Source organism: Poromitra crassiceps, assembly GCF_964638095.1.
Source record: "Poromitra crassiceps genome assembly, chromosome: 5".
NCBI lineage: Eukaryota > Metazoa > Chordata > Actinopteri > Beryciformes > Melamphaidae > Poromitra > Poromitra crassiceps.
This window is the reverse complement of record NC_139642.1, coordinates 1,372,564-1,390,887: the sequence shown is the minus strand read 5'-3', so window position 1 is coordinate 1,390,887 and position 18,324 is coordinate 1,372,564. Positions and strand designations below refer to the sequence as shown.

At 45.7% G+C, this 18,324-nt stretch overlaps 1 protein-coding gene across 1 annotated transcript; it reads right to left on the bottom strand.

Annotated features, from left to right (window-relative positions):
- Window positions 1-2,918: 2,918 nt before the first annotated feature.
- Window positions 2,919-4,328, bottom strand: LOC310777404 (nuclear factor 7, brain-like; the record flags this gene model as incomplete). The annotated part of the gene is made up of 1 exon (XM_083637734.1): window positions 2,919-4,328. One exon carries the CDS (start codon window positions 4,326-4,328, stop codon window positions 2,919-2,921), a length of 1,410 nt encoding a protein of 469 aa, XP_083493860.1.
- Between the last annotated feature and the right edge of the window lie 13,996 nt (window positions 4,329-18,324).

The following is an 18,324-nucleotide window of genomic DNA, read 5'->3' as shown; positions in this document are numbered from 1 at the left end:
GAGTAGGGAATTATAAGCCACATTAATAGAACAGAACTCTCACTTAAATAGCGATTTATCAAAATAACCCTGGCTTCTCCTTTATCCGCCTTGATGGATTACCACCCAAACGTTTCCAATCTGGGTCAGACATGCTAACGTTAGCAGATAACTTAGCGATGTATTCGTTTGAGAAGATTTCACCTCGGGCTGAGGGAGAGAATAGCGGGCGGAGGAATACAAAAGGGGAATGATTCCTTTACCCTAATAATAGACAGAGGTTTTACATCTGCACTGATTACTGTTGTCAACTGAAAAAAAAAACATAACCTGTGAACTTGTATTCAAACTTATATGGCACACTAACATAGGACATCAAATAAACCTTTGTGGTCTAATTATGTGGCTGTAAAGCCTTCACCAAGTTGACTCATATGTAACTTGTGTTTCTAATGTGATTAACATTTCAATCAGGACTCATGACTGGATTCCAGACTACCACTGCGGCGGTGCCCAAAAGTAGTGTTTTATATTGGGGAGGGTGAGCCAAGAGGAAGTGTGTTAAGATATTTGAAAGTTTTTACAAGAATGTGGGGAGATTTATGGCATTCCTGTCAGAGTAACCTTGCAAGCAAGCTGGATTGGTTTGTGAAAACAAACAATACCGCCCCCATCTGGCAATGTTAGGTTAGTGTCAGAGAATGAGAGGACTGAAACTCTGGAAACTGTCACAGCAGTTCCTCCATCATGGTGATTCCAGTCTCATACAATGGTGACAGACTCTTTTTAGTCTGATTAATCAGAGCATTCTGGCACTCCAAATGTATATATTGTGTGTTATATTATGTGTGCAAGTTAGGGGTGTGTTTCCATACATGTGCAAGTTAGGGGTGTGTTTCCATATGTGTGCAAGTTGGGGGTGGGTGATTGTGTGTATTCCATTAGTATTTCTTTGTTCATTAGTAGTCCTCATCCTGATGGATGATCGATACCAGTTGTTTATGCTGGAATGTGCAACCTCTATTGCCATGTTAGTAGTTTAGTTGAACAAAATGAGCATATAAAAACATTTCAAGTAGAAAAAAAGACAGTAGTTACAGCACTTTAGAGAAAGGAAGCATAAAAGGCTTGTTCAGAGTACTATTCTGACAAATCAAATAGTATTGCTCAAAAAATGGAAAACAAAAAACAAATAGACAATCTAAAAATAATCACACAGAAAACATCAAATAAGCCTAAAGTGTATTACTGCTAGAACGTGTAACTTTTAGATACTGTATAAATGAACATAGGTTGCATTCAAGCCCAAATGAGTTCCCACAATGCTGATTAACTCTCTCTCTATTCCACAGAAGAACTGAGTTTTCAATCTGCCATCATCCGGGGACATTCCCACACTGTGCACAGAATTATGCCGGGCCTAGCCAGCTAATTTCCGGGTTAGTCTTCTGCTCACTTGAATGAGGATAAACAATTAAGTCGTGCAGCTCTTCTAGACCTTCCAAATGTTATCAGACCGAATTTATCCAATTCTGAAGTGAAACTAGTCATTTTGCAGGGGCTGTGTGACGTTCAAAACAGTTTATCCACTCTTTGCTGTCAATTTTTCTGTGACAACTATCAGAGGGGAGCATGCCCTTAGGTGCATAGCAAAACAGGGTGTAAATGATGTATTTTCATTTCAACGTGGCATCTCAGGGCTTGTGGAGACTTTTATTATGCCAGGTGAGCAGTATAGAAGCATTTTGTTGTGTTGTGTTTGTTGTTTATCTCGTTCTTGCTCATGGCCTCCTTCACACTCAGCAGACAGCTCTACTTGCCTAACGCAGCTGGTCTCCATTTCTCCAAACTGGGAGCGCGCCAGCTGCATTCTACTGCATGTAGAACACTGACAGTATGCAAGTATCTCATACAACCCCACTTCAAACAAACTGAACTATCATCCCTTTAACACGTTTCTTCACAAAAAGAAGAAAACAATCTGATGCATGCTTTTAAAACATCCTACTAATATAATTGGGCAAAAAGTTGGCACGACCCAGAATTGTTCACTTGCTCAACTGTGCATGCACAAAGAGCATGCCAGTAGAGCTGTGTCTGAGAAGAGGGCGAGACCTCGAGGGCAAGCCAGAGGCACGGTAGAGATGAGTGATGCCAGTTCAGTGTGCTCTGTTTCTACTTATCATAAACAGGTAACCCAAAAAAAATATATAATAATAAAAATAATACAAAATAAAATAAACAGGTAGTCCGGGGAGTGCAGCAATAGATTCCCTGCCTACCTACCAGAGGCTCGCAGGTTCGAGCCCCCGTGTTACCTCCGGCTTGGTTAATTGTCTGGGAATCGGGCTAAAGGGTATGTGTCCTGGTCACTGCACTGGTCGGTCGGGGGGCCTGTCCCCTGTGATCCTCCCACACGCTACGTCCTGCTGGTGAAACTCCGGGGTGTCAGTGAGAAGTCCTTGTAACTGCACATGTATCAGAGGAAGCATTTGCAACTCTCCCCAGATCGGCAGAGGGGGTGGACCAACGACTGGGAAAACAGGGGGAATTGGCAAAGTACACACCCACACACACAAATATATATCTATTTCAAAATGAAACTAGATCGAATAAACTGGATTTTTGTTCTCAGCCAAACGGATACAACTTAAAATCAAAATTAGGTGTGAGTTCACTGTGCAGAAGGTTCCTGTCATGGTGGACAATGGCTTGTCCTCGCAGAGAGATACACACACACGCACACGCACGCACGCACGCACACACACACACACAGACACACACATACACACACACACACACATACGCACACACACACAGACACACACATACGCACACACACAGACACACACATATGCACACACACACACACACACACACACACACACACACACACACACACACACACACACACACACTCTCTCTCTCTCTCTCTCTCTCTAACTGGGCTGTTCTATCACAGAGACCTTCACTGGTATTACCTTCAGAGGAGTTCCATGAACCCCAGTGGTGAACAATGGAAACAGTCTGTCAGTGAAGGCGTGTGTGAAGGTGTGTATGTGTGTTTTAGTATCACGATCTGAGAATGACAGCTCTCCTCTGTTCCAGTCCAGTCTCACGTGGACCCTCTGGAGCTTATTCATGGTGAGATCAGTGTTTGGACCCGATGGGGAGATTGCTCTGTATTTACCATCATAGAACCATATTCCCCATAATCCAGACCATAGGCCTCTCTTCCTGTGGACAGAGTCTGCTAACACACCCAGTCCCCATAATGGACTGTCTCCAACCTCAACATCCCAGCTGTGAGTTCCTGAGTTAAAGCCCTCAGAGGCCAGGACTGATATATCTCTGTCAAACCTCTCTGGATTGTCAGGAAGCTGCTGTGTCTCTCCCCATCGCACACTGGTCAGATCTTCGGACAGATTGAATGCTGGATGGGCGGTGTTTGGGTCCAGAATCACAGGAGTGTAGGATACCATCTCCTTCATCTTGTCCCAGACTGTGAAGCTCAGGTTGCCCAGATGTTTGGCCTTGTCTATCAGAGCTCCTGAGACCAGCTGTGGATCCTCCAGCAGGGGGCGCTGGACTCTTTCCACTGTAGCCTTGTAGTTCTGCAGGACAGAGACATTGTCAGCTCCCAGCTCCTTCTCTATGGCTTTGACTGTGTCAGAAAGAGCTGCTATCTCTCTGTTCAGACCCTCAGTCTTCTCCTTCATCGTCTGACTCTTCTGCTCCTCTTCCTCCCTCAGTGCATTGATCCTGGCCTTCTCTTCCTCTTGTAGAAACCCTTGAAGGGACTGCTGAAGCTTCTTAAACTCCTCCTTAATCTGCTTCTCTGTATGTCGGGCCTGGACCTTAATGTGTGCTGCTGTTTGATCACAGTTTCCTTTAACTTCTTTAAGCATCTTCAGTTTCTCCTTTAAAGTCTTCAGATATTCCTGGAGTTTATTCTTGTGATGCTGTGCAGCTCCATCAATGGATCTGATTGTGTGGTTGGTGTGTGTTTCTGAATCCAGACAGCGATGACACACAAACTGCTGATGGTCCAGACAGAAGAGCTTGAGTTTCTCAGAGTGCAAACTGCAGAGAGGCTCAGACTCTGCTGAAGCTCTCTGATCTCTCTCCAGTAAGAAGGCCTCACACATGTTCTTCAACACCAAGTTACATGGTGGTTTTCTCTGTGAAGATGTAGCCCTACAAACTGGACACTCTCGCACGCGTTTCGTTGTCCACCATCTTTGCAGACAGGCTTTACAGAAGCTGTGGCTACATTTCAGGATGACAGGATCTTTAAAGATGTCACAGCAGACAGGACAGGTGAGATGCTCCTCTGATGTGGAAGGCATTTTCTCTCTGAGTGAAGCTGAAAACAAACCAGACAGAGATAAGATATGTTAACTCATTGAGTGCCAGCCACTTTTGGAGAACGGACGCTCCCAGTGCCAGAGTTTCAGAGCGTTTTCAGTGATTTCTCGAGGCCCACAGAATATTGTGTGATATTACTATGTAAACACCGAACACGCAAAAAGAATGATGAGACTCTCTTCTATCATCAGCAAAAACAGGTTTATTGATATCATTTTCCGTTCTTTAGTTATCAGCCGGAGAAGATAGCTTGATTTAACCAAAAACAGCCGTTTTTTTCTAGAAGCTGAGATAATGAGCCTTTTGTGAAATTAAACATTTCAAGCACATCACTGACTCTGAAGCTAATATTTTCTGATGTAGTCACACCTCAAAAATAATTTCCTTCAATAAAACAGTGAAGGCCAGGGAATTTTGTTTGGCAGAATAATATTTTTTAGCTGCAACCAGCAGCGCTGGCCCCTGCGTGCGCTGCTGGTTGCAGCTTCTTGCTGGTCTTGATTTGCTGCTGGTGGGCATCGGATATTCTGGCTTGCGTTTGCCAATCCTGTCCTGCTGTCTGGGTCTGTCTGGGTCAGTGTTGTGTGCTGCTCTGTGTGCCCCCCCAACTGCAAACCCCTCCTCCGTGGGAGTGTCTCTGGTGGCTTTCTGCTGCGTTTGCTGTGCACAGTGAAGGGTGCGCTACATCCAGCTTTTTTACAGCGTTCCGCGTGTGTTTGTCACCGGCTCCCATGCTTCCAGTTGAGAATAATAACAACTCCACGGCTGATCATGCGGATGGGCTGTCGCAGCGGACACGGAGGAGCTCAATTGTGGCAGAAGATTGGCTGCTGCAGGCACAGCTAACGTTATGCTTCATGCATATCGATGCATACGGATGCGATGCGATTTCCGTTTCCCCAACGACTTCTTCTCTGTTTTTTCCTCGCCTTTCTGTAATCTGGAGAGCACTGTCGCCACCTAAGGGTTCTGTAAAATAGGTTATACACATTCAACATGCCCCAAATATATATATATATTAGGCTTTGATCCACGTCCCACCGTCAAAAAAGGCAATTGACGACAATCGTCGTCATTGGCACTCTACGTTACTAAAGCAATTGACGACGATTGTCGTCATTGGCACTCAATGAGTTAAAGTCCCTGGAAACCAGATTTTTTTTTTTTATTATTTAGCATTTTGAGTTCATCACATCACAGGAACCTATGTTAATAAGCCACCAGCCAAATTTGAACGATGATGAATGTCGCAAAGTATATAAATTTAGGTTTGACAGTCATGACAAAAGTCATGAGAATCAATTCGATTTTAGAGTGTATTTTCTCCCGCGGACTGTGTGGGCGTGTCCCGTGTGTGTGCGTGCAGGACTGCAGGTCTCCTCCGAGAGAGAGAGAGAGCGAGAGAGAGAGGGAGGGAAACGGAGAGAGAGAGAGAAGGAAAGAGAGATGGAGTGTGTGTGTGTGTGTGTTCGCTCGTTGCTCAGCGCATACTGACAGAGAGGAAGAGAGACTGCCGCTGCGAGTGCACAGCGCTACTGTGTGTGTGTGTGTGTGCGCGTGCGTGCGTGTGATTTGATTAAATCGTATGACGTGATAAGATCATTCATTTTAGCACCGCGCGCACCGCTCTCTTCAATGAGGAAGTGGAAATCCAGACCTTGTAGAAAAGTGGCGATTTTGGGGGTTTGGGTTGAAACTAATGTCTCCTACTTTCTGAGGCACACAATTACTCACATAAGACCCTAAATTGAATAGTTAGAAGGTTTTTGTGGGTTTTGGTTTCCAGGGACTTTAAATGATAAACAAAAGGTCTCCACTCCTCCTCAGAAAGGCATCTAACTCTGTGAAGGACAAAGTCTTGCCTAAAACATTATGAAGCTAACATCTCACTCATTTAAAAAAAGGGGAAGGATGAAGCTGATCCGGCCAGCTACAGACCTCTAGCGCTCCAGAATTTTGACAGAAAGGTAATCACTAAAACGCTGGCTACCCAGCTAAATAAACATTTGTCATCCATTATTCATCCTGATCAGACAGAGTTCATCCTGAATAGGTTTTCTTTCTCTGTCCTGGTCCTGGTCACTGCACTAGTACCTCCTCTGGTGGGTCGGGGGGCCTGTCCGCTGTGCCCTAGGGGGGGAACTTGGGGGGGCTTACCAGTGTTTAGGCATTATTACTGGGCTACCAATGTTAGGACTCTGGGGCCCTATCTTCCGACAGGCGCTATCCCCTTATAGCGCTTGCGCACCTGTTTGCGCGTGCCTTATAGCAGGGAAGATAGCATTCCGCCTTGCGCCATCTGCCAGTGTTCTGCCGAGTTTTGCTCCCCCGCCCAGCAGCAAAAAAACAGCATCCCCACCTCACGGGAGCGTACTTGTAATGATTTATACAGAAATTTAACTGTTTAAAAGTGATATAATTGACTGTTAGACGTGACCTCCCTGATTTCTAAGTTAAAACAGCCCCGAAATATGTTGGGGATGCAATTCTCGGCCGGGATGCGGAAAGGTTCACGGCACGTGTCGCAAGCGCAAATTAGAGCCGTGCCAAAATCATCTGTGCCCCAAAATGCCTGCGCAAATGGGATTTGGGCGGTCTTAACTACCAGAACTATTCACAGGCGTGGCCAGGCAAGGCTGGGCATTACGTCAATCAAAACCAATCAGATTCCCGTCTCGCAATGGCTGTTTGCGCGAGGCGTGCAATATGCTGTAATTCTCTCCATGCGTAATAGAGTGTACTCACTCATGCGAGGACAGAGAGAGCTTATGACAGATCGTCTGTGGTGCCAACGACCCTCCGGGTGGTTATGAAGGTAAATAGCCTATGTCCATTGTCCAACAAGTTTTCTCAATTAATTTCCCTCTTTGCGATGTGATAAAAGTTTCTCAGTGAGTTATAGTTGATTGCCTCACTGAATTATCTGCCAATACCCAATTTTAGCAGCATCATTTGATGTCCTGGCATGTCAAGGCTGTGCGTAATGACATATCCAAAAGGAATTATTTTTTGCACTGCGCTGCGCTGCACGGAGATTATGGTGCGCGACCCAGCGCAGAGAGGTATTTGCGCATAAGAGGTCCTTTTCAAAGCTTAGTGCAAAGTAATTGCGCGCTGCTGACGATAGCATAATGCCATCTATCACCACATTTTAGCGCTGAAACGCCTGCTTTGGCTTGTGGCAGCCAATGCCCAGTACAATTATCACAGGCATGCGCTTGTGTCCGCCCCTAATTTGCATTGCGCACGGCGTTAAATGGGCGCAAGCGCTAAATTAGCACATTTGGGAAGATAGGGCCTCTGATGTTTTGGCGACAAGGGATTCCTGGCAATTTAACTCACGGGGCCCGTTATTTTTGTTGTCACTCTAAACTTTGTTTCCTCTAATTATTTATTCAATTCAAATGTTACTCTTGAGCCAATAAGCTGAATTAAAGTTCACTTTGCTTATTGAGCCTATTTTGTTTTATCACTATATCACCCTTGATCGATTCTCATGAATCTTATATCATAAAAAATATATATATGTCTATATAGGCTATAGGCTACATATATGTGCACTGTCAGAGTAGCGACAGCGTTATTAACCACAGACCAGACTATAAAAAAATATATAAACACTGCCGTCTTTCATGCATGCTAACAAGTGAATCTGTCTGACCACAGACTGTAGAAAGAGATGCAGGATAGCCAAGCGAATGTGATTGGATGAACAACGTTTGACGCTAGCCTAGGCCAATCAGAGGCAGACATGGGTGGGTCATGCTTTCGCCATCCTGGGGGGAAGAAATATTGCGGCCCTCACATCAGAAGGAACAGGTAGGTCCATGGACCTGTATGCCTGAGCGATGGCTTCCACAATCCATTTGAAAAGCCCCTGTTTCGACAAGGCGGCGCCCTTCCTGGACCCGCCCAAGCAAACTAACAGGCAGAAGCCTTTGTAGTGACAGAAGCCCGCCGTCACCTCCAGATACTGAAGAGTCCTCACTGGCCACAGCTGTGCTGCTTCAGGCAACGTGCCCGACACATTACATACATTACATTACGTCATTCAGCAGACACTTTTATAAAAGCAACAAACAATATCACATTCTGTCAACAGTAGAGAAAGCAACTATGCAACACAATCTATGACAGCTATGAGTTTTTGAAGGAATAGACTAGCACTTGTAGAAAGTAGTTTGAGAAGGAATAAGTCACATTAGTTGGATTTTTTTTTAGAAGAGAGAGAAAGATGTTAATTCAAGACGGGCGCAGGTGGAGCCTGAACATAGGCGGAGTTTGACTTTTATACTTGGGGGGGCCACCAGACAGGGCTGCAAGGAAGGGGGGGGGGGGGGACTTTGCTGGCCAGGGAAATGTTTTTTTTTGCAGTTTGAAACCAGATTTAGAGGAATTATTACTGTACAATAATTACAACAATTAGTCTCTGAATAATAAAGTAGTATTATAAGCTGCTACTACTACTACTACTACAACTAATAATAATAATAAAATAATAATTATTGTTATTGTTGTTTTATTATTATTGTTAGTGGTATTAAAGCAGCTACGAGCAAGATTTTCGATTGTTATTAAACAGTATAATTATAATATTGATGCATCACATCTTACCTATAATTTTAGCTGAGACCAAAGCCGTGTGAATCGGAGATTGCTCTCTTGATGATTATAGAGTCTGTGTCTGTCTACCGGCGGGCTGGATAAACCCGGAAGTTAAACGAAACGGTTTACAGCAGCTGCCTGCCTTCAACCGTTTCGCTCTGCCTAGCAACAGACCATAAACACAGAGAACACCATGCAGGGGCTTGCTACTCTCGCGAACATCTCTCGTTATATTCTAAAAGTTTGTCTGGAAGTAATTTTGTTATTTTGTGGTTATGGCCGAAGTGGCTGCCGCAAACCGTTTAATTTCACTTCCTGATCTGCCCCGGCCGCAGACAGACTAATCGTCAAGACAACACTGGCCGATTCGGGAGGTACGGTGGTGCAGAGGTTAGCACTATCGCCTCACAGCTCGAAGGTCGTGGGTTCGATTCCCACCTGGGGACGAGGTGAACGCTGAAGGAATGCGTGCCCGTCCACACACCGCATGTCCTCGAGTGCCCACCGCCCGGGTGGGGTCGGCAAAATGGCCTTTCTGTGTGGAGTTTGCATGTTCTCCCCGTGCCTCCCGGGGGTTTCCTTCATATAGGAACCCCCTTCACAAAAACATGCAACATCCTGGTTGCTAATGTGGTTCCTCCTCTGATCATTAAGGGCGCCTGTTCAGAGGGAGGGGAACTGGTTGGAATAGCGTGAACCTCCCACGTGCTATGTCCTACCGGTGAAGCTTCCTCTGGCAGGTGAAAAGAAGCGGCCTTGTGACTGCCCATGTCTCGGAGGAAGCATGGAGCCAGTCTCGGCTCTCCCAAGATCGGCAGAGGAGAGAGTAGCAACCAGGATTGAGATAAAATGAGCACTAATGGGGGATAAAAAATGGGATAAAAAATGGGGGGGAAAAAAAAAAAAACACTGGCCGATTCACTCGGGGTTCAAGCGAGACTACTCGGCGTTGGTCTCGTCTACTATTAGAGATAAGATGTGATGCATCGATATTAAATTTAGACTGTTTAATAACAATCGAAAATCTTGCTCGTAGCTGCTTTAATAATAGTAATTATTGTAATTATTGTTAAGTATAAGAATGGAAATATAAGAAATATTAGAATATGAGTAGAATTACAAAACATTAATACTCATTATTGTATGTTTAGTAATGTAATGATGTACACTACATTTACATGTAATGTACATTTAGATTATATAGCGCTTCACTGTTGCTTTTGACCCAAAGACACTTTACAAACACACGATAAAGCAACTTTAATAAAGAGAGAAATTATTAAAATAGATAAGGGGGAGAGAGAAAAAAGATTATAGGTCAAAAGCAACAAAAGGTGGGTTTTGAAGGCTTTTTTGGGGGTGGGGAAGATGACATATGAGTATGAAAGACAAGGGCCTATCGTCGTACGGCGCTATCGTTTGCGCTGCGTTTGCACGCCTCTTATTGCTATCTTCCCAGTGTCTTAACCCAGCAAGCACGGACGGGCCCGGGACGAATCGAGAGAGCCCCATCAGGGCCAGCTCAAGTCATATCATGACGAGTCAGATCTGGCCCAGATTATCACTGTATCACTATCCAACTAATTTCACTCACCACTGAAATATCCATGAGGATAACTAAATGGTTGCAATCAATCACGTATTTCTCAGCCTGGGCTATTTTTTATTTTATCCAAAATCAGAGAGATCAGCACTTGCATGTGGACACTGGACAATCTGCGCTGATTAACAAACTGTTTATTCGTGGAAGTGGGACTACAAGGAGATGAATTGCGGGGGAATCCAATTGTCTCACTTGCATATCGTGTTGCCAGATTGTTTTGAAAGAGAGAAAATACACTGCGAGGCGTAAACTATACATTTGAGTTGGGAGTTGCATGCTGTAGCATTGTGCGTTAATGTGTTTCGGGGTTCTGTTTACACAGATTGTAGACGGTTACACTGTGATGTGCGATCCACAAAGACTTGACGCCAACGTTTTAAATAAAAAACAAGTTCCAGATTAAGGTTTGAATTAAATTAGCTTTCGTTTTTATTAAAACTGTCCCGACTCCATACCGGTATAAAAAGAACAAGGGGTCCATGTTTTGAAACGGTAGGCTATATTACTCCAATGTACAGCGGAATCTTTCAGTGAACAGATAGTGTAGTGGTAGAAGCCGGCCGGAATCCCACTCACAGCATTATTATATTTTTTGAAAATGTAGCATAAATTGTTAATCTGGACATAATTATAGCTTTACATATAAATCTGCTGAATATACACTGTGTACATAGCAGAATAACTGAACATGCCCATTCATGGTAATGGTCATATTTCGACGTCAGCTTGACGTTCCCGCGTAGACATCTAAATCATCCCCAAACCAGCATGTGATTTGGCCATGTCCTGGACGTCACTGAAATACGTCATCACAACGTTACCATGACGTAATTTTGCTTGCTGGGAAGCTATCGTCTGCCTCCACCATCCAGTTTTGCGCTGGGATGAAACAGGTGTAGGCGTGGCCCAGGCGTGTCAGTGGGCCTCTAGCCTATCATGTGTCTTGCGCAAGTGTCATTTAGCGCTGTGGGGAAGATACCGTCGGTATGTGCCGAGCGCAAAGAGAGGTTTGGGCGTTGCCCGTTCCAAAATAGGCGTTCCAGCGCAATGTGTTAGAAAAAGGGCCTTGGGTGCTCTCAATTTTAACACCAGCAAATAGCTGGTCTTAGCGCAAACAACCCCACTACGCCAGGCGTGCGCCTGAGCGCAGACAGTATTCTCCGTGTAGTGCAGGAAATCCTTGCTTGGATACATTTACGCACGGCATGGATGTCACTCTCCTCGCGCCTGCACACACTCTTCTCTCCTCGGAATGCCATGTTGATTTTCGGGATTTTCATCAATTATTGAAAATCGATAATTGATCGTTAAAGGATTGGAATCGATCCTGTGGCATTTGGATCGATTTTTTAATTAGGTATTTAAAAAAAAAAAAAAAAAAAAAAAAATTGGACTGGGTTTGGCTGGAATTCGTTCCTCCTCGCCCCACTCCATTGCACAGCCGACTAACGTGAGGTGGAGCTTCATATAGTCTCTAGTTTTCTGGCTGGGCACGGGCCTTTGTGCCAACAAAACTGTTTTAAACATGGGAAATTCACACCGGGGACAGCAGTGTTGGAGAGGAGACACATTGAAATAAAGAGTTAATTGAGGAGAACACGTTGTCTTTCGTATTTTCTGCCATAGGCATTCATTTTGTAAAAAAAAATATATATATATATATATATATATATATATATATACCGTATATTGAAATTTTTCTAAGTATTAATATGATCGATAATCGATAATTGATCGTTAATTTTCACTGATTATCGATTTTGGAAAATTTTCAAAATGAACATCCCTATTTTCAACTATAGCCTACATTGCAGAAAAAACACACCTTGATTTAAAAATGAGAATTCATTTGTCATGGTTTTATTAGGCTACATAATTCCCGACCATACAGGTTTGTGGTGTGAGGTAACAGTAGATTGCTTTTGAGAAAGTTGTGAAGATGTTGTGCCAAGCTGCCTCTGCCCACCCTGGCCGGCCCAAAGCACCCAGGGCACCGACCCGTAGTGTCCGGCCAGTACAGTAACCTCTTTCCCTGCAATTGCACGCATGCAAGACCAGCTTCTCCACAGCGCGGATGGCGTGACCGCAGTCGGCTTAACCAGAGTGGACAATTCTGACACAGGCTATTGAAATAGGCTAGAAGTAAAATCTCACACATTCCTACCCTATTAAAGAAACAAATATTTTTAGATGTGTAGGCCTATGTTATAGCCGATATGAACGTATGGACATCACTGCGTAATTGCGCGGCGGCCTTCTCTCTCTTCCCTCTCTCGTTCTCTCTCTCCCCGCCCTCTCTCTCTCGCTCTGTCTCTGTCTCTCTCTCTCTCACCCTCTCTCTTTTCTCTCTCTCTTTCTCTGCTTGCTCTCAGCAAGAAAGAAGCTGGTGACGTGATGGCGATGACGCTGTGGCTTTTAAGGGGAGTGATCTCACCTTGTGAATCCTTTATGGGCATAAACACGCCTATGGACGTTTGCGCTGAGATGACGTGAAGCGCAGCGGGCCGACACGCCCACAATTAGGGCTTTGCGCCGGGCCCGGCGCCACGAGGGGGCACCAGGGGGCTTTGCACCCTCCGTTCAATTTTCTGCCCCCTCACTTTATTATTATTCTTTTTTTTTAGAATAGTTAATCTATAAAGGCCACTTAGGCAATGTTTGTACCTGACATGTTTCGGCTGCTGTTTCTGCAGTCTTCATCAAATTTGATCAGTTTAAGTTGATGTAGGCTACCCCCTATAAACATAGCTCTGTTGTTTCAGAATTGGCAGTGAAGCGCTATTTCCTGTGCTTTGGTGCCAGAGATGTAGCTATTTATTAAATTTGAACCTCACTGCATGTTGTAGTGATCATGACGTGATTAAAACACACACACACACACACACACACACACACACACACACACACACACACACACACAGAGAAATCAGCTGCACCCAAGCACACAGCATGCCATGAGCAGAGACGGAGACAACGCATCTGATCACTTTATTTCTTTAATTTAATGAACCTGGCACTGACTGGCTATTATTTTGTTGTATATTTTTGTTGATTTTTGCAGCAATTGTTTATTCTATGACTTTTCATAGACATATATGTTCAGAGTGCTCCAGACAGATCCCGCATTTCACGTTATGCAAAGCTCAGCTCTATTAATGCCTTAATCTGCTGCTGTGAAATAAATGTTTTATTTGATTTTGAATAGTAGTCTTTCTTGTGTTGTTATTGTGCTTTTCAGAGGTTATTATGGTTAAAAACTCCAGAAATAGGCATAGCAGGTATGTAACCTATGTTTTACGATATAAAAATATCAGCCCCCTCCCCAGTTATAACCCCTAAGTAATTTCATCCTGGCGCCGGCCCTGCTTTGCGCGGCGCTATTCCAGCGCAAAATGGGCGCTAATGCAAAATTACCGCTGTTGGAAAGATAGAGCCCATAGAGTTTTGGCCTGTCAGTGGCCCCCTGTCACAGCTTTAGCAAAGAGATACCTGTGATGCTTGTCAAAGTGGATATAATTTTTTTTATCATATTCAGCCAGACATTGACAATGACATGACATGACATTTTCTTTTTACTGGGTTCTGGCCTCCCTGGACCCCCATAAACTCCGCCCATGAGCCTGAAAAGGTGTTTTTAGTCATCGCCGAAAGATGGGCAGTGATTCGGCCATCCTTCCCGAAGGGGGGAGCTCGTTCCACCATTGTGGCCGCAGGGACGAGAAGAGTCACGATCTGGATGAGCGACTTTTGAGCCCACGAGGCTGCAAGGGTGGATGAGTTTGGACCCCTGGCCGGGGTGTATGCCGCTAGCTCAATGCCCTGATTGGCAAAAGCAGGGCACAGCATCTTGGATAAAAAGGAGGGTTTGGGCCAGAGGACCACTCCTGACCCATCGGCTCTCCAGCGCATACAGACCAGGCCTGTGTGCTGAGACGAGGGTCAACAACAGCGCAGTGTTAACTGACAGCCATTTCAGATCCACCTGTCCAAGAGCCGTGAACAGGGGCTGGCAGAAGCCCTCAAGCACCTCAGCAGCAAGTCCGATGAAGGGAATCTCTTTACCTGCTGTTCCCACAGAGCCCCCCTCAGGAAATGGTCCACGATGTTCAGCGCAGCAAAGGTTCAGTGACCTTCCCCAACATGCTGAGCCGATATCACGGCTACATAAACCCTAATGGTGGCGGCTGCTCAGCCAGCATCCAGTAGGGACTATAGAAACAACATTGCCATTGGGCAAAGACTACCAGTTAGGATCTGTGTTCCAGGCTTCACACCACTCGCTTAAGAGTTTCCATTCATTGGCATATGCCTGTCTGGTGAAGGACGACCTGGCATTCAGGACGATCCGCACCACCGCTGAGTCATACATACAGCTTCATGCGCTCTGGTCATGGATACATAACTGCGATAGTAGGTCTTGCCTCCTTGGCAAAGCCCAGAGCTCCCTATTGAGGAGTCTGAGTAGCACAGGAACCCAGAGTGCTCTGGGCCAGTACAGCAGCATGCTGTGGCCGTCCCTCTGGACCCTGCATAGCATCGGCCAGCACATGTTGCCCCAGCGGCCCTGTGAACCACAGACGGCAATGAGTGGAGGCCTCTGATGCGAAGAGGTTGACAACCCTGGTGACTTACGTAGCAGACTGCTGAGGTGCTGTCTCACCTAACAAGGACACATTTGCCCCAAAGGGATACCCCAAAGCCCTGTGTGAGAGCCAGGAAAATGGCGCAGAGTTTGAGTACATTTATGTGCTCCTGTCACCATTGTGCACTCCAGAGCCCCCTCGCCACCATGTGGCGCCAAACCACCATCCTCCATGGTCACCTTTCTCTCCAAGAGGTGATTGCCCCTAAGGGGGCACTCTCGAGCAGATATTGCCAGCTCCTCCATTGACTGTGGCTGAGGGAGCACCGTCTGGACACAGGAACCATCCTGTGACTCTGCCGGCAGGGGTCCAGGCACAGGCCGTGCAGGAGGCCCAGCGGGACCACCGTTGATGCCACCGCCAGTATGGGTCCAGCCTAACTGAAAATATGTGCATTTCAAGGTTGATCGAGGTGAACCAGGCGTCCTGCCCGATCGCCCTCAGGACGTCCATGGTACCCAACATGCGGAATGGTAACACCTTCACAAACTGGTTTAGCGCCCCCCCATCCAGTATGGGCCTCATCCCGTCACCTTTTCTGGGGACTAGAAGGTACATGGAGTAAACCCCACCTTGCTGTGTCCGCTGATCCAAGGTCCCCCAGGAAGGTGGCTAATTTTTAGAGGGAGGCCTGCCCATGAAGGGTGGAGCCCCTACTCAGATTGGCAAAGTGTCACCTGAAGTCTGCCACGTGGACGCTGTGCTCCAGCGCCTGCTGGACTGCCGGTCCAGACACCCCTCCTGGTATCACAGGGAGATGAAGGAGGGTCCTCCTGCAGTTCTCTGATAACCTAGTCTTTTAAATTGACAACATCTGTATGTGGACCATGGCACATGTCACATGGCACATCATGTGGACCATGGCACAATTCAAACGGGATCAAAAATGTATAGTCTCTCGCCGTTCACATTGTTTTAATACCTTGGTACACATGGTAAGCAGTGTTGGTGGTCGTTACCATTGACTGTAAATACATGGACATAATGAGCGTGACGGCAAAATGAAGCCTTGAAGCTCGCGCTAACTGGTAATGTTTGATTGGATGAATGGATTTTCCTGGAGCATTGTGGGATATCTGTTCAAATCTGGAGCGGCGAAGGGGCGTGAGTCGGGGGAGTGTCTGAATTGCTCTCCGAAAAATGTTACCGCCATCTTGTTGTCCGCTTATGCTGCTGTATGCTATGCTGCTGCTGCTCTGGACCATGGATCTAGCTCTGGACGACTGGTTACTTGCTAGCGTTCTTGCTCAGCTGTTGCTACAGTCTATGCTAGCTCTTGCTACACTACTGTACTACTAGGGATGCAGGGGTCAACCGGTTTGACTATTAACCGTGATTTAAAACGTCACGGTTATATAACCGCAGAGGCTCCGCTACACCGAGTGTTTTGTTTCACAACAGTCCGTCAGGTTAAACTCCCGTGCGGCGCAGACAGCGCTGGAAGGAGAGGAACCTGTCTCTCTAGCTTCGTTTCCGCACTGACTATTTAGCGGAAGCACCAAACACAGGCAGCTGCATGTCTCCCAGTAGTAGCCAGTCTGTAGCCCAGCCATGGACACCAGCCCAACATAAATGTTGCAATACATGTCCCGCAAGGTTTCTGAGATTAGGGGAAAGTCTGAGCTGGTGTTATGTTAAACCAAACGTGGGGAGGAGGCAGCGGATTTGTTTAGCGTTAACACACAGTCAATGACGTTAACGTTAGCTGGCCGTGGCCTAGCGTACATGGTAAATGGTAAATGGCCTGCATTTATATAGCGCTTTTATCCAAAGCGCTTTACAATCAGTAGATAGTTTACATTCACCCATTCATACACCAATGGCGGCAGGCTACCACGCAGGGTGCCTACACACCATCGGGAGCAACGAGGGTTGAGTGTCTTGCCCAAGGACACAACGACAGCAGCTGGGAGGGAGCGGGGATCGAACCGCCAACCCTTGCGTCATTGGCCGACCCGCTCTACCTCCTGAGCTAAAGCCGCCCCTGTACATAGTTCAACAGGCAGCGGTCCTCAACTCGTTGTGACAAAACATCCCCGCATTTAAAGCACTTCATACTCCCAGAGCTGGCGTAAACCATAGAGAACCTCATGCTTTACCTGAAAAGAAACGTCCAGGGTTTGTGTCTTAACTCCAAAAGCAACCCGCTGACGTTACATGTAGGCCTAAGCTAATATGAAGCTAACGTAGCTAGCTGCTTGGCAGTCATGATCTGACTGAGACCAATAATAAGGAAAACAAATGCGTACATTTACATAAAAAACACCAGTCAACATCACAGTGTCCTTTCTTTAATCTAGAGGGAGCATTTTTCACTAAAAAGTGAAACAACACATGATGGCTTATAGTGAGGCTTTCCATGCCTGCCCCATCACTCAATAGAACTGACCTCAATGCAAAATTCAGACGGCCCATTTAGTTAGTCTAAATTACTATGCCTTTTGTGTTTTATCTGCAGACTAAGCAGTTATAGGCTTTCGCTTCTATAAAAGCCTTTATTTTTTGTATTGAATATTGAGTGATACACTTTACTAAAACAATTATATTATATCAGAAGTGTTGTTTGTTTTGTGTTCACAATAGTGATGTCAGTTAGATTTGGTTAGGTCAGAGCTATGGAATATTAAATCATCTTTGCTCACTACATCTGCCCTTTCTTCCTTTCTTTTTTTTTCTCCCAGGTGTGCATAAAATAGGCTACAGGTTAAGAACTTATTTTTTTAAAGGCACTGTGTGTAAGATTCTGCACTATTAAATATCCCCAAACCAATAACTTGTATATATAGAGGAGGTATAGTGATTTATTTCTGTGTTTACAACTAAGCCACGCCCCCTCCCTGTGTTGTGATGGCCCTCTGTCCTTCCCCTCTAACATCCCGAATCAGTTTACATAGAAACCCCTCCCCCGAGAAGCCGACCTAGTGAGCCCCTCCCAGCCCACAGCCCAAAACAGAATTTTGTAGACCAAGATGGCGGAACCCTGATGCGGGCATTCCTGACTTTTACATTCCGTGATCCACCTTATGCGGTTTCATACTTTAGCCAAATCGCCGCCGAAAAGAAATATCTCAGACCAGAGTCAACCTTGCCGGTCTGGCTTTCACTAGATGGAGAGCCCTACGAGCA